Genomic DNA, 15566 nt, shown 5'->3' with positions numbered 1-15566 from the left:
CTAGTCATTTTGGCTGGTGTACCCTACAGCATTGGTTTTTTGGAGTTCCACTTTTTGACTTTCTTTTCAGCCAATTCGTCTGGGTATCTTGATCGTGATACCGTGTACATTTCCCTGTGCTTTGCAGCACCAACCCCTTCATGTGACGGATAGGTTCGCCATACCGCCTGATACTGCTCTTTTCCGGCTCATCATACTGTTTTCAGTCGCGGTTCCTAATACCATCGCTCTGAGCCAGAGCGTTCGATTCAGGTCCGCCCATAGAATCTGAGACGTTCAAGCAAAGTGGCTAGTTGCTGTCCTCCGTCTGCCGCCATATTTTATCCTCCTCACTCTATGAATCCACCACCATAGGCGTGACACCGCCGTCTGGTACTGCTACTGCTGTGTCCTTCTCCGGCTCCCTCGTATCGCTCTGACACCCAGGACAATTATGGATCGTCTCATGGGCGAAAACATCACAGTCTATGCAAAAGTGGTTCCCGCAAACCTGGCACGCATACCGCCCGCTTTCGCTGACGCCCTTGAGTTCCGGTTTTGGATTTTTCTGGTCGCCGTCCTGTTGTTTCCCACCACCTTTAGCTCCTGCTCTCCCTCCCAAAACCGCTGGCGCTGCCGCCACCGTGTCCCTCGGCCCAGCAGGGAACGGTGTCAGGCACGAGTAGCACGCTGTCGACCGGCTCGCTTGTGACCACGGGACCTCCACAAACACCTTAAGCGGGAACAGATGGTGATACGACCTCGCCAGGTGCGTGCTCTGGATGAGCGTCAGCTTGCAGATCGGACAGTCGATCGGCAGCCGGCACACTTTGATTCCGCAGCGCGGACAGGTGTAGCCTTCCCGCGTGGGCTTCGCGTGGCAGGCGCAGAAGCTGACATGGTCTTTGGGGGCGAGGGTGCGGCTGGGGAAGCCCATCATGAGCAGGCTGGCGGTATTTTGCTCGGGCGTGCGGGTGACGGGCGGAGTGGTGGCGGCGAAGAAGAGCTCCTTCAGGTGCACCTCGTCTATGGCGACGCTGTAGTTACCGTCGTGGTTGTTCGTCCGCTTGCAGAGCTCGGCGCAGATGGCGACTTGGCCGGCGAGGCCGACGACGGAGACGCGGATCCGGTCGGCTACGAGGTCTTTGATGGTGTCGTGTATGTCGCCGGGGTCGATTGAGGCGAGGGCACCGTAGATTATCAGTACTTCGCGGGTGGCGTGTGATGGGGTTTGACTGTACGGGGGAAAGACAAGAAGTGGTTAGCGAATGACCTTCGTCGTGGACTGTTTGGGACCGTGACACTGACTATAAAGCACCTCGGCACATTTGAAGTGCATTTTGTAAACTTGGGTTTCCCTGGGGGTCTTGTTGCTCGCTCCATTGCATCAGCTTCTCAATGTGCTCGGCCGGGTTCCCGCTCAGGTCGCTAATGCGCACGGCAATTCCATCGCGCATCCCCACGATGCCCAGCTGACTGATCGGATTCTGTTCGAAGTATTCGCGTACAAAGCCGATGGCGTTGTTGAGGACGACCCGATAGCGGTTTGGTAGCAGATCTTTGTCGGCCATGGCGAAACTCATGTCGAGCACAAGCATCAAGTGGCGGATGATGCCGCGTTGGAGAGGTGTCGTGTCGCGCAGAAGGCGACGCCGCTTCTCAGCTTCCCGGATTTCCGCGATGGAGAGACCGCTGTCTGCTGTTTCGAGGACGGTATCCCAGGAGCGCTTTACATCTTCCCAGGACGCCTTGGTTTGCTTGCTGCGCCCATCCGCTGTCCTCTTTCCGTTCCTCTTAAGCTCATCGTCGGAGGCGTACTCGCCGTCCGAGTCAGCCATGTTTGCGTATGTTTGTCGAGATAGTTTGACGGGTAGTAGTCGGCTCTCTTAATGGTAGAAGATCGAGGCTCGATTCGAACGAGTGGAAGAAGGTTCGGAAGTTCGATAATCGGGGTCCTTAAGTCGTGTAGACAACTCCCTAAGATGTGTTGGTTTGGAGGCTGGATACTGGTTATCGCGCTGAGAAGGTACCGGGGAAAAAGACTGAAGAAAAGGAAATGCGCGACGTGGTGAATGCGCAAGCTGAACAAAGGTTCGTGGTGTGTGTTGGAAGCCGGGAATGTTTACTGGACTGCAAGGCTGTTCCCCAAATGCGCGAACTCGTAGGCAGCCTCGCAGGAAGAGTGGGGCGTCCCGGGGATCGTGAATCCTCGAATCCAGCAGGTCGTGAGGGCCTGACCAATGAGAGCAGCCGATGCCGCAGATGGTCAAGAGGTACGTACTGGGTACCGACATCTCGTCTTGTAACTACAGCTTCGATATCACTACAACTTAAAGCGAAGGCCAACTCTAACTTGAAGCATACGAATCACGACAATCAAAGGGCATGCATATCAAGTATACTACACGATGTGCCCGGTACCCGGGAGAGCCACTGAATTGTTTTGAGGCGATATAGGGTTCTGCCTTGGGACTTTCACATGCTTGTGCCCGGGGGTTGACCAGACTGTTGAAGTGATCAAGAACCTCAGAGAGTAGGCGTGCAAGGCTCAGATTTTCCATATCGGTTGTCGTCGGTGGTGCAGGAGCACGGGATACTTTGCCGAAATGGGAATCCCACGTGGGAAACGGCAAGGGAGGCCTAATTGTCCGTTCCGGTCCGGATTCCGGGCACGGGCTCTCCCGACCATTCCCGAGTCCAGACGACGGAACAGGATCCACGGCTTTTATGGGTCCATTTTTCCCTCTCGGTCCCGCCGTCCAATCTGCGAGGTCAACAACGAGACAGACACCATATGGCATGAGTCGTATGTTCGTGATGTTGTGATACAGGCAACCGCCCTGGCCTCCAGCGAACCAGTTATCACATTGTAGTGTACTGGAGACCGGGGAGAGAAAGTCAAATGCGATCTAGCGTCCTCGGGCAGAAAGGCCGACTCCGAGACGGTTGTTGCACCGAGTTATACTCCATGAAGGAATGCCGTAAAACCCGACCCTAAGGTTGTCCGCGGGCTTGGCGTGATGCGCCCGACAGAAGCTTGACGTTGTAGGATCATGAAATGCGATGAAATGTTGCGCCGTGAGCCGTCTTGGTACCGGCCCCGTGCCGGCCCGTTCCAGCTTGCGGTCGAATCTGGGGCACCCGCGACGCGTTGACCAATGACCAATCAAAGATGCCGGCACTACTTGAGGTACGTACCTTCGGCCGAGCTTCTGAAGATCTCCGCTCACTGGTCAACGGCCATTTTGCCAAGACTTACCTCTGACGCCTCTGACGTAATGCCTCAGCCGCTGCATGGGCGCAATTCATTAACCGACAGCCCTCAACTCACGATTGCACTCGGTTTATTTCACACAAAATGCGAGATTCGTGATTCTCTTCGGTTGCTGTGCCCAATGATTTATTCGACTCCGGGAATTGTATTGGTAAGCGGCAGTACCTACTCTCTACGCTATTTGGTCCCGGACAATGAACAGACTTGTACCTGGAGCTTAGTTAGAATCGGAGCATGGTTGAATGGGATTGTCCTTGGTGTTGAAAATCCGATCCCATGCCCTCGTTCCAAGACTCGCGCGAGTCAAGCGGTGCGGTCAGCGGAAAATAGCCCAACGGCGCTGCCTCTGCCTCTGTTTCTGACTCTGTCTGTTCAACTCGAGCTGGAGCTCCGTCTCTACCGGCTCTCCAAGCCACGCACCCAGTCAGTCCAGCGTGCAAACATCATGATGCAATGGAAGTTCCCGTTGATTTCGCAAACGTGTCGAATGGGGGACCATCGGATGTTTTGCCTGGCTTCTCCCGTGCCTTCCAAGCCCGACCTTTCTCTCACCGCTGGCAAATACGAAGATGGGTCGTGGGATGATGGACGCTGCACCTCGAAAAAGAGATTGTCGTTGATGTCAATCAACTGAAGCGATTCAAGGAACGCAAGACGCGCCCCTTTTCGTTGTAAAAGTCGCTTCGGATGCTGGATTCCGGATTGCATCTGTCCACTTTCCAGAAGGCAGCATAAATTGCGTGACAGGAGACAGAGGTTGCACTCGTCCGATTCCTGTGCACACCAACGACTCCAACGAAGCCTTTCCAGGTCCAAAAGTCTCCACCAAGACAGATCCCGAGAGTCGATCGAAGCCAAAGAATCAATGGTGTTGCAAAACCACCCAGGACAACCCAATGAGGCCAATGGGCCCATACAGCACTAACTTGACTTTGAACAACATGCCAATAGTGTGCAATGATCCTTGCGTCGTTATCTCCTTTTGGTGTTTCCTTGTGCTCGAAAAGGAATGGCATGGCGGCCTTGACATGCGGCGTCAATAGAAGATGGGGCTTGAGCTGAAATGGAGTCTGCTGCTAGTGACAGCTTGTCATCCGATTACCCGTGCCTCCGGTCGAAGAATGTTTTTTGATAGTGCAGTAACAATATTGAGGTCTGCCAAGCCTGATATGGGTCGAAATGGCATATTGGATCTGTTAGGCTACTAACCCGTTACTTTACCTTTTCCGACCGTACAAGATCATCGCCGGGTTGAAGAAATGTCGTCGGGGTTTGTGTTGAAGATTTGCTAGATTTGCATTTGCGTATGTACAACGCAACGACAACAACGGGAATGACGGGAATCAACACTCCTGCTGTCGGCCAAGACAATGCGGTCGCTCTTGGTTGCAGCATCTTGGCATATCGTAGTGTTTCAGTGTTTGTCCATCACATCCGCGATCCGACGCTCATCGCGGGACAACGTGACATGAAGAAGACGGATTGGAAGACGTTGGAACTTTACCACCATGTACAATACCACAATACATACCTCGGAAGGGAGGAGTCATCGCCGGCGGAATCCACCCCGAGCTGCCCACTTTCTACCCACTCGTCAGGTATCAGCTGTCACGTTGGTGAAATAACAGAAGCTGCAGCAATGGTGTTCTTTGGGACAAAATGCCATTTTCTCCTCTTGATCTTCATTCCGATCATTTTAGCTCGACCTTGTGCATGTATACTACGCTGGAGGTGCATGTCAAAATTTACCAACTGGTGATTACCTCCAACTTGTACTTTTGCTCTTCTTCAAACACTGCTGTACCATTCTGTGTTTGTTCTCACATCATGAAATCTGGAATACCTTGCCGTGTGGTTTATCAGACACAGGTAGTGAAATACAGAAAGTACCCAAGTATCAACATCGGGCGCTTGGACCAGCCAGAAAGAGGAAGCCGGGTAGTCCACGACAATTGGTCTGGCAGGTGGGCGTCAAACATGCTGTGCTGACCTAAGCCCAAAAGGGACAAGTCCCTTGCCGTAGCTCCGTGCCCGCGCGCTCGCAGCCTCTCTTCGCCGCCCTAGGTACGGGCCATCACGTCATAGTCCCCTTTGGCGAACTGGGGCCCTGCCAACTTTCGCTCCATCCCAGGTTCCATCCACGGGTGCCCGTTGCAAGGTAGCAAGGTCCATCCAGTGGCATCGCTGCCATCCACCGCCAGAGCAGAGCAGGACGATGGAGTTTGCCTTTGTGCCTTCTCTCGACTGTCAAGTGGTGAGCAGCTGCACCTGACTGGCAGATTGATTCCGTTGTTAGTGAGCCTCCAGAGCCTGCCACCGGGCCACCCACGTCGACGAACCAAGCCCGGTGCCGCCCTAACACGCCCGACCTTGCCCTGACCTGCTCTAGTGCACCGTCCGCCTGGAGCCAAGTTCAAGTCTCTGCTTCTCGGGAGTCCAGGTCTCCATTGTTTCGTTGTCGAGACATTCCAACTTGGCCGTCCGGCTGCTGCACCGGCCTAACATCCACATCCCGTCGATTCATCCGCCGAACATCCATCTTCCTCCCGTCTACCGCCGTACACCTCGCCTCCAAACTCCAAACTGAACCTTCCAAACCTCGCCAGGGATCCACGCAGACAGACCGTCCTACTACCGAACACGCACCGGCACGCACCCGCACACCAGCAGCACCGCAGAGAGACAGACACTCGCAGTCAACAAAATCCAGATCGTCTACTTGTATACACCTAAAGACAACAAAGTCTACACTAGTTATTCTTCACACTACACTACAGCGTGGTCTCGATCCAGGCCCCGTCCGAACGAAACCCTGTCCACCACGCCTTGTCCTGCTACGGTCTACGAGTGCTTTTTGCCTGTCCAGCCTCCAACCAAGCACCTCAACCCGCTACGCCAAAACCCTCGACGAACCTTTCACAAAGCTCGCCCCTATTGACCCCAACAACATAGCGCACGCGCCATAATCCCATCCGTGTTGCCGAGCACCACGACACTACTCAACAATTGATAATTCGACACTTCTTTAATCTGGACTTGGGAGAGATACTGCACATGAGGAATGCGATTTTTCAGCCTTCATCGCCGAAGCCACAGTAAAGAGAAAGAGAAAAGAAAGAGCCTTTCCTTGCCTCTTCTGCGCCCTCGCTCCACCGAAAGACCAGGAACAACCGAGTCCACTACCACTACGACTCCCGCTCTCACTCCCACAATAACAATAACAGCTACTACCGCGGCCACGACACCTACCACGACGACCACGACACCTACCACGACGACCACGACGCCAGCCACGCCCCCACGCACGACGACTCCTCACAGAACTGCCATCGATTCACCAGACAGTCACTGTTCCGACCAGTGCACCACTCCGCGAACCCAAATCGGTCCTACCGATGATTATGCCCTGAATCCTCCAGAGGCTTCTGCGCCGACTGAACAGCTTGAACAGCAGCACCAAATGACTGGTGGCGTCGACGGGAGAGGAGGGCTAGGGTCGCTTCAACTTCCGACGCCGCATTCACGAGCTCCCGATCGGCACGCCCTTGCACCCGTCGTGGATGATATCCGGTCTCGGGACTCGGTGCGCAAGCCCTCCAGGCTTTCTTCCGAGGTCAGCTTCAACGATAGCCCTTCCAGCGAACCGACAACTGAAGAGAGGAACTTGCAGGCAGAGAATGGAAAGAGGACAGTGGGGAATTTGCAGCAGAGTAAGATGGATCCGTCCGAGGCACAACGGCAGCTAAGTCAATACCGTTTGCACTTGGCCCGCGAGATGGAAAAAAGAGAGATTGGTGCGGCAACGGAGAACCGGCTGCCCATCCCGGGCCCGGCACGCGTGTCTCCTATTCAGGAGGAGGCCAGCAGTCCTTCGCCACAGCTCCCCCAGAGCGACAGCGAGCCAACCACGACATCGACCGAGTCTGGGAACACCATCCGCGGCGGTGTCACCCCCGGCTTGACGGCCAGAACTCCTTCGTACCCCTTCCCGCGCATGGCATCCTCGCCCGGCTTTCCGTACATTGGCCCGCCATTACACCGCCCGTTTACCACGCTCTCACCAACTACTTTTCTGTCTACGGGGGCTCAGGTCTCGTTTGCCGGCATCCAGGGTCTTGACCATTCTGTCTCCAACCCCTCTACTCCTGCCTCAGCAATGACCTTTCTGCCTCCAGGGTGCTCCGCTACTGAGCATGGTGAATTTTCGACGCCCAATCTATACGACTTGACACTCATGCTTTCGGCCGAGCCGGGCTTGGATGCATGGTGGCACACAGTTGTTCAGATTATGACCGAAGTGTACAGGGCTGAAAGGGTAACCCTGGCTGTGCCTGCCGATTCGACGGATATTGAGAACGTGCCATGGGGGCAAAAGGCAACCTACAACGCCCACCAGGAGGATGGCCTCAGCCTAGGCTATCTTGCTAGAGGCTCGAGCTTTGTCCACAGCAGTACCGACGATATCACCGACCTCTATCAGAACAACGATGAATCTCTCAAGCCCAGGGGCTTAGCGCGCCCTGGCCTGCCGAGCCGACACTCGTTCTCTTCATTTGAAGACAACAAGGACAAGAAGGAGTCGGTTGAACGAACGCCAGCGACACCCCTTCGGCCACCAATGGCATCGCGAAGCAAGACTACTCACCCAGGTGTTGGACGCGATCGAGATGTGATTGAGGATGAGGATGTTGCCGTGAGCTTGAATCGTGAAGCTTTGGCAGAGCATGACGCCCTTGAGGGCCAGCAGCCCCCCATTCCAAGCTGGGAAGCACCAATCACCAACAGGAGAGAAGGGCACGGGAAGCTCTTGAATGTTCTCCAGGCATTGGATTACGAGGCCGATCCATTAATCGACCACAATGGGGTATTGCGGGTTTTGGAACGTGGTCGTGTTGTTGCTCTTACTAGGTCATACCCGTATCTTGCACAAACATCGTCAATCGACAGCAAAGCCGCTGATCCCAAAGTAGCGACGCGCAGCCAGTCGCCAGAGGGGCCACGGAAAAAAATCAAGAAAATTCGCACGCGATCCGAGTCAACTACCAAACTCTCTGCGCTTCTGGGCAGTGCGACTTTGTCAACCGCCGCAGGTAGGACCTCGGGCGGGCAAGGCTTGGAGAAGAAAGCTACCGGGATCGCCTCTCGCTTAGATGACGAACACCCAAGACCCCCGACACCCAAGTATGAGGAGTACGAGCAGGCACCGCCATCTCCGTGGTCTCAATCCCCAGCCCCTTCCCCCGCTGTGAGAGCTGACCCTAGCGAAAATCCTTTCTTCACGGATGCCATGGTCGATGAGGAGTCATTCAATCCAGGTTCGGCTCCTCCTGACTACTCAGCTCTGCAACCACCTGAGGCTATTGGGGTTGACAACTCGTGGACGGTGTTGCATATCCCTCTAAGCCATGTCCTACTGTCGAAACCTCAGCAGCCAGGCTTCAAACTGGATTCGGCGTTTTTGGAGCAAAAGATGTCACAACGGGGCAAGTCAGGACACACGCCGACAATTCCTACGCCCTACCAAGAACCTCCCGCCAAGGAAAAGCACGCCCCGATTGCGATCTTGTCTATACTCAGCCCTATTATCCCGTATCCCTCCAATCTACGCCACTCGTTGGAGCACTTGGCACCACATCTGGCCACATCCTTCTCTCTGTGTCGGCACTATACTAACCTCGAAACGGAGCTGAACGGTCTACAGAAGCGAAGGCCGCAGACGGTTGGCTTCGGTGCGCTGGGTCCTGACGGACGTCCGCTGGCTGATCCTACCGCTCTTACAATGGGATACCTCCCAACCGACGATAGCATCTCTCAGCAGTCGCCCGCTGGCAGCATAACCAGTCCTAGCGACTACTCTGGTCCCTCCCGCAGTACCATACACTCTCCGAATGGGACGCCTACTTGGGATTCCTCGGCATTGAGTCATTTGATGGGCAAAAGGTCTTCCTCTGCCAGCCCAGCTCCTATCGCCGCCGGTGACAGTTACTTTACCACCAAGCCAAAGTCTGGAGTTACCGGTGTTGGACAACGAACCAAGACAGCATCGAGAGAAAGTAATACCCTCGAAAGGAAGGGCTCCTTGAAGATACCTGGTGGGAAGTCTCATTGGCAGGATGCAGCTGGCGTCGCTCCTGTGTCGCAGGAGTCTCAAGGAAGCGGAGAAAGCAGCCGCCGGAGCATTGATGAATCTTCGCCGGCAAGCTCACAGCAGAAGACTACCGTCCTCAAAGAGCAGCGGGAAGAAAGAGGCAGCATCGCAAGCAGTCAGTCGGCCGAGTCCCAACGGAGAAAGCCTGCTGGTACTCCTACAGGTCAGCATCGGCACACGCAGTTGCACTCATATGGCGCCGACTTTGCCACCACCTTCCAGTCGCTTCCTCCGAGCTCCACCGTCGGCAAAGGTATATCCCAGGGCGCAACGGCATCTAGGCAAGGATCGATATCATCGACGGAAATGACACCACCATCGGACAAGCTCAAAGGCCTTATCCTCGACTCTCTGCCCGCTCATGTCTTCGTGGCCCTTCCGCAAACGGGTGAAATCGTCTGGGTGAACAGTCGGTTCTTGACGTACCGCGGGCAAACCTCTGGTGATCTGGCCGCAGACCCTTGGGGAAGCATCCATCCTGATGACAGAGAAGACTATCTTAAAAAATGGAGTGCCTCTGTCCGCACTGGCGATCAATTCTCAACTACCGTCAGAATTCGTCGCTTCGACGGGGCTTATCGGTATTTCTACGCGCGGGCTGTCGCCTCCAAGGACAAGAGGGGTGTTATCTTGCAGTTCCTGGGTTCATATATGGATATCCATGATCAGCATGTCGCAGAGCTCAGAGCAGCACGGCAGGAAGAGATCGAGGTATCGGAGGCAAAACATCGTTTGCTTGCTAACTTAATCCCCCAGATCATCTTCACTGCAACTGAAGACGAGGGTATCACTTTCGCGAACGAGCAATGGCTTTCTTATACCGGACAAAGCTTTGATGATGTTCTCGGACTTGGCTTCATGGATTTCGTGCACCCAGAGGATCTGGCTAAATGCCGGATTCCCCCCGAACGACCTACTTCACCGCATGTCAGGCAGGACAAGACGAGGCATGACCATTCGCCTTCGCCCAGCAAGTTTGGCATGGCCGCTATGGGCAAACAGCCTGCTACCCCCAACGTTGAAAATGTTCCGGGGCTAGTACACCCAGCTCTCACCAGACACAGCAGTAGCGCCAGCAGTTCTGCTAACGATCTCGCGGGTCCTAATCTGTCCGAGCTTGCCAGGCAGGGAGTCATCAAAATCAGCACCGACAGCAAGGGCCAGCTCTCATACACAACAGAGATTCGACTTCGTTCCAAGAGCGGCGAGTACCGCTGGCATCTCATTCGATGCGTTGAGATTGACAATGTCGACTTTGGTAATGGCGCCAGCTCTTATTTCGGCTCTGCCACTGATATCAACGATTTGAAGCTTCTGGAGACCAAGTTAAAGGAGGCTATGGAGTCGAAGAGCCGTTTCCTTAGCAACATGTCGCATGAGATCCGAACACCTCTTATCGGCATTTCTGGTATGGTCAGTTTCCTTCAGGATACCACACTCAACGAGGAGCAACGTGATTACACAAATACCATTCAGACCAGCGCCAACAGTTTGATCATGATCATCAACGATATCCTGGATCTTTCCAAGGTTGATGCAGGCATGATGAAGTTGAACTACGAATGGTTTCACACGCGCTCTCTCATTGAGGATGTCAACGAGCTGGTCTCCACCATGGCGATCGCCAAACGTCTCGAGCTCAACTATGTTGTCGAAGAAGACGTGCCTGCATGGGTCAAGGGTGATAAGGTCCGGATCCGCCAGGTCTTGCTCAACGTCATCGGCAATGCCATCAAGTTCACTAATGAAGGAGAGGTATTCAGCCGGTGCAAGGTTGTTGTTCCTGACGATGGCCCTTTGCACGAGAACGAGATTATGCTTGAGTTCTCCATCATTGACACTGGAAGAGGCTTCACCGAGGAGGAAGCCGAGTTGATCTTCAAACCTTTCAGCCAGATTGATGGAAGCAGTACCCGCCAACACGGTGGAAGTGGCCTAGGCTTGGTCATTTCGCGCCAACTGGTCGAGCTACACGGCGGCAAGATGGACGGCACGGCGGTGCTAGGAAAGGGATCAACCTTCACCTTTACCGCAAGGTTTGGGCTTCCGACAGAATCCGACAACCCTGACCTGGCTGCAGCACCTGCGCCTACGCCAGGCCTCATACCGGAAATGAACATTCGCCGTCGGTCCTCCATGGTATTCCCTCACAGTAGGCCATCTCTCACTTCCGCACCCTCATCAGGCTCAGTGGTGCCTGTCGAGTCTGACACTAGATCGCCGACAGCAGTCTCCACCAGTAGCTCGGAACCGTCTATCCACTCGTCACGCACCCAAGCCACTGAGCGCTCATCCATGTCGTCTGTTAACGTTGGGTCCTTAGCACGATTTAGCGAGGCAGCTCGTGCCAGTGGGCACGATTTGTCCCAGATGAAGCTTGAGATGCCTCATGGCAGAGGAGGAAGCGGCTCCGACGCGGGCACTACCCCAACGCCTAGCAATTCCAGCAACGAGCGTCTGTCGAGACCTACCAACAAAGAGGCCGGTGGTTCTGAAGATAGCGATGGGTTTCACGCACCCCTGTTCTCCATCTTGATCATCTGCCCTCAAACGCACAGCCGCGAGGCCACGACGAAGCATATCGAGATGACGCTGCCAAAGGACAACCCTCACCAGATCACAGCGGTCGCATCTGTTCAGGAGGCGCGCAAGCTGATTGGTGGTGAGGACCCCGTCTTCTTCACGCACGTGGTGGTCAACCTTCCGACACCTGAGCAGATCATTGAGTTGATGGGCCAAGTCCAGCGCTCAAGCATGATTGGCCGCGGCGTCACCATCCTGATTCTCTCCGACTCGGTGCAGCGACAGGCGGTTCTGAAGCAGGTAGCCGGTACCCAGTATGAGGACATTCTGTCTGAGAACCGGGTGACCTATATCTACAAACCTGTCAAGCCATCACGGTTTGCGGTGATCTTTGATCCGGCCAAGGAGCGTGATCTCAGCATCGACCGGAACAGATCAACGGCAGAGCAGTTGGTGGAGAACCAGAAGCAGAGCTACCTTGAGGTGGAGAAGCGCATGGGCAACAAGGGGTACAAAGTCCTCTTGGTTGAGGATAACTTGGTCAACCAAAAGGTGCTGCAAAAGTATCTCAAGAAGGTCGGCGTGGACGTGGAGTTGGTCGCAGACGGAGTAGAGTGCACTGATGTCGTGTTTTCGCGGCCTCATGATTACTTTTCGTTGATCTTGGTATGTCTTATTACACCCGCCGTCTTTCGTTCAGCAAGTGAACTCTGTAACTAACCATCGTCTCAACAGTGCGATCTCCACATGCCACGCAAGGACGGATATCAAGCCTGCCGCGAAATCCGCGAGTGGGAAGCCAAGGGCAAATTCCCAGGAAGGTCGTTACCCATCATCGCCCTGTCGGCGAACGTCATGAGTGACGTCCAGGATAAGTGTCTCCAAGCAGGGTTCAACGACTACGTGACGAAACCTGTCGACTTTATCAACCTGAGTAATGCTCTCTCGAGGTTCTTCTAATCTATCTGCCGATGGAACCTCACTACATCATTGTTCACACACACAAACACGGAAGAGGAAGATGATGGATGGGATGGGGAGGGTATGGGAAGCAACGAAGGAAAGAATTGCAGGTAAACGGAAATGGAACTGGTTTTTACAGGACTGGAAGGGGGAGGGAGATCATTGCATATCATCATCCGTCATCCAATATCATTATTTCATCGTTATTGTTTTCGAAAACTTTATGTTTTTGTTGACAACGCTGATAGACAAAAGCAAAAGAACGCACAAAGCCGAAAACTACGAAGGGAGAGAGAAAGCGATGATTTTGCTAGAGATACCAGTTGTTACTACACCTTTCTGTTCTCTCTTTCCATGTATTATTCAACATATGTCTTAATTCTCTTTATTTTACTTTTACTTTTGTTCTTTGTCCTTTTCTTCTCGTCTTGTTTATTTTCTACAGGTCTACAGGTAATGAAAAGGGTTAGGCTGGCTGGCGAAGGTTAAGATGGGATGGCTTCTATCTGGCATGAGGATTGGCATCTGGGCATAGTTAATGATTCGAAGGGTTTTGTTGTTGTCTGATGTAATGTTGTTGTATGAGTGGAACGCATAATGGGAAGTCTCGTTTAGATATTGTTAATCGACAATAATCATGTGAGATACGTTGTGGCCGAAGAACGAAAGACGAAGACTAAGTCAGTATCAAGAGGTGTGAAGTTTATCAGCGCGAGTCAAGTCATGGAATATCTTGGATTGATTCCCGACAGACAGAAACATAAATGATGAATCAGGCAGAAATCAACAACTCACGACCATCTAATACAAACTTGCAAGACCGACGGGAATTCTGATCAAGCGTACCTCCAAAGTGAACGGGTATATAACCTCCCAAACCACTCTCTCTTCACACATCCGGACACCAGGCATCAGACTTAAAACACATACAACCATAGGCACCAGGGCAAAAACTCGGGATCTCGTCCGCTCTCCCCTAGATAAGCCGGTGACCGCCAGTCTAGTAGTCGGATCGGTGACGACCGGTGAAGAAGCTGGTGTTGTATGTCTTTTTTTTTTTTTTTTTTTTTTCTATTTTTGCTCTCAATAGGAAGGCGCGGTCTTTGCACTTGGACGAGTTTCGTGGGAAGGTGCGACCCAGTTGGGCGGCTGGGTGGTCGTGCTTCTCCACACTGATGCTTATTCCGTCGTGAAAAGATAGGTACGGTCGGTGATGATGGCGAGGCGAGGGAGATGAGTTGGGTCAATGGATGATTGTGACATCCTATCATAAAGATACTTGAACTTTACAAGAAGAGAGCAAAGGCAAAGGAGCCGGTGCGGTTGACACGTCGCTCGACTGTGAGTCGGGACAGAAAGAGAGGTAATTGTATATTTACGTGCCATAAAGACCTGGAGGCGTGTAAGCAGGTAGGATGAGAGGAGGGCGGTTGTGGTGCGATACTATTCCTTGGTAAACACCCCAATCATCAAGCAATATTCAGATCTCCTTACTTACAACTCAGAGCATCTTTAAAAGGTGTTCACCATCTTAACTCTTTTGCCGCAATGCTCTGTCACTCCAGTTTGTTAACCTGCTTCCTCACAATCGCCTGTTATTCACCTTAACATCTTTGTTAACCATCTTTCCGAAGGAAGCGAGAGGCAGGGACGACCAAGCAATTCGACTGCTCGCTCTTTCCCACTTGCTCTCCATCGCTACTTCTTGTATATCCTCCGTCCACCAGTCTGGGGAGGGCGTGGCCCCAGGGTCTGAGTCGTGACTTCCCGTTTTCCGCGAAGTTTCACAGTAGGGGAAATTTTGGAAAAGAAGAGAGTGAAGTTGAAGGTGAGGGGGGCACAATACTACGATCTCTAGTAAGCCGTCCATGCTTGTGTTCACGTGCTTTTCAATTCGGCACTCTCTCCATCACTTCTTAACTCGCCAACTATGCAAAAGCAATGAACCTCGTGAAGACAGGCATGACGGAAGATTCGACATGACGGAAGATTCGACAATGAAGGATAAGAACACATAGCTATATTTTACAGATAAATATACCATCTACATATCTACCAACAGAGTACGGTCATCAGAGCCTGAGACTGAAACTTCCCATCCATCCAGTCCACTCTGCTCTCCTCCACCTATGTCCAGCCAAGTTGTACAAACCTCAACAGAACTCACAGAACTGGCGTTCTACTTTACCTGCTAGGTAGGTAAATTGGGGATACAAGATAGTGACACAGCGACACAGAGAGTTGCTGAATCTGGGCTGATTTGAGGCGTTTGAGTCGTTTGAGGCGTGAACAAGAGTGCTTTAAGCTAGCTGGTTAACTGGCTGGGATCTCACTGTGACTGCTTCTCCTGACTGGACTAGATTGGGCGACTACATAGAGCCTTTTCCCCCTTCTGTGTCACTTGAACACAGATACGGACGGATAAACACAGACGCGGACGGCCCCGGCCCTTGGAGCTTGAGCTTAGTATACCAGCTATGTGGTATGTGAGATCCTAGGAGTGCAGCTTTGCTTCGCACATCGCAAGGAACCCCTTATGTTAGGAACACATGGTGGATCTTGCAGGACAAGTTTGTAGTCCGTTGTTAATTGTCATCTAGAAATCTTAGCCGCGTAGTGACAGGTTAGAGCCTCAACACCGGCTCCTGCAGCTCGCAAGCTGTTGATTTACCTCGCTAC

General features: G+C 53.1%; 2 protein-coding genes across 2 annotated transcripts; one reads left to right on the top strand and one right to left on the bottom strand.

Moving 5' to 3' along the window:
- Positions 1-109: 109 nt before the first annotated feature.
- Positions 110-1903, bottom strand: B0H65DRAFT_195952 (Ssl1-like-domain-containing protein). Its single transcript, XM_062821711.1, has 2 exons — positions 1288-1903; positions 110-1214 (listed from the first exon to the last, which is right to left on the bottom strand). Exons 1-2 carry the CDS (start codon positions 1815-1817, stop codon positions 335-337), a joined length of 1410 nt encoding a protein of 469 aa, XP_062681742.1. The 5' UTR covers positions 1818-1903; the 3' UTR covers positions 110-334.
- A 4411-nt stretch (positions 1904-6314) lies between these two features.
- On the top strand, positions 6315-12884 carry B0H65DRAFT_442551 (uncharacterized protein; the record flags this gene model as incomplete). Its single annotated transcript, XM_062825583.1, has 2 exons — positions 6315-12590; positions 12660-12884. 2 exons carry the CDS (start codon positions 6315-6317, stop codon positions 12882-12884), a joined length of 6501 nt encoding a protein of 2166 aa, XP_062681741.1.
- Positions 12885-15566: the final 2682 nt, after the last annotated feature.

Source organism: Neurospora tetraspora (genome assembly GCF_033439725.1).
Source record: "Neurospora tetraspora strain CBS 560.94 chromosome Unknown B0H65scaffold_4, whole genome shotgun sequence".
Taxonomy (NCBI): Eukaryota; Fungi; Ascomycota; class Sordariomycetes; order Sordariales; family Sordariaceae; genus Neurospora; species Neurospora tetraspora.
Note: the sequence above shows the minus strand (reverse complement) of the source record. Positions and strands in the feature narration are given on the sequence as shown.

Coding starts and splice junctions, on each gene's coding strand:
- B0H65DRAFT_195952 (XM_062821711.1), bottom strand. CDS start 1,817: ATGGCTGACTCGGACGGCGAGTACGCCTCCGACGATGAGCTTAAGAGG. Junction 1,215..1,287: donor ATGTGCCGAGGTGCTTTATA/GTCAGTGTCACG, acceptor TCCCCCGTACAG/TCAAACCCCATCACACGCCA.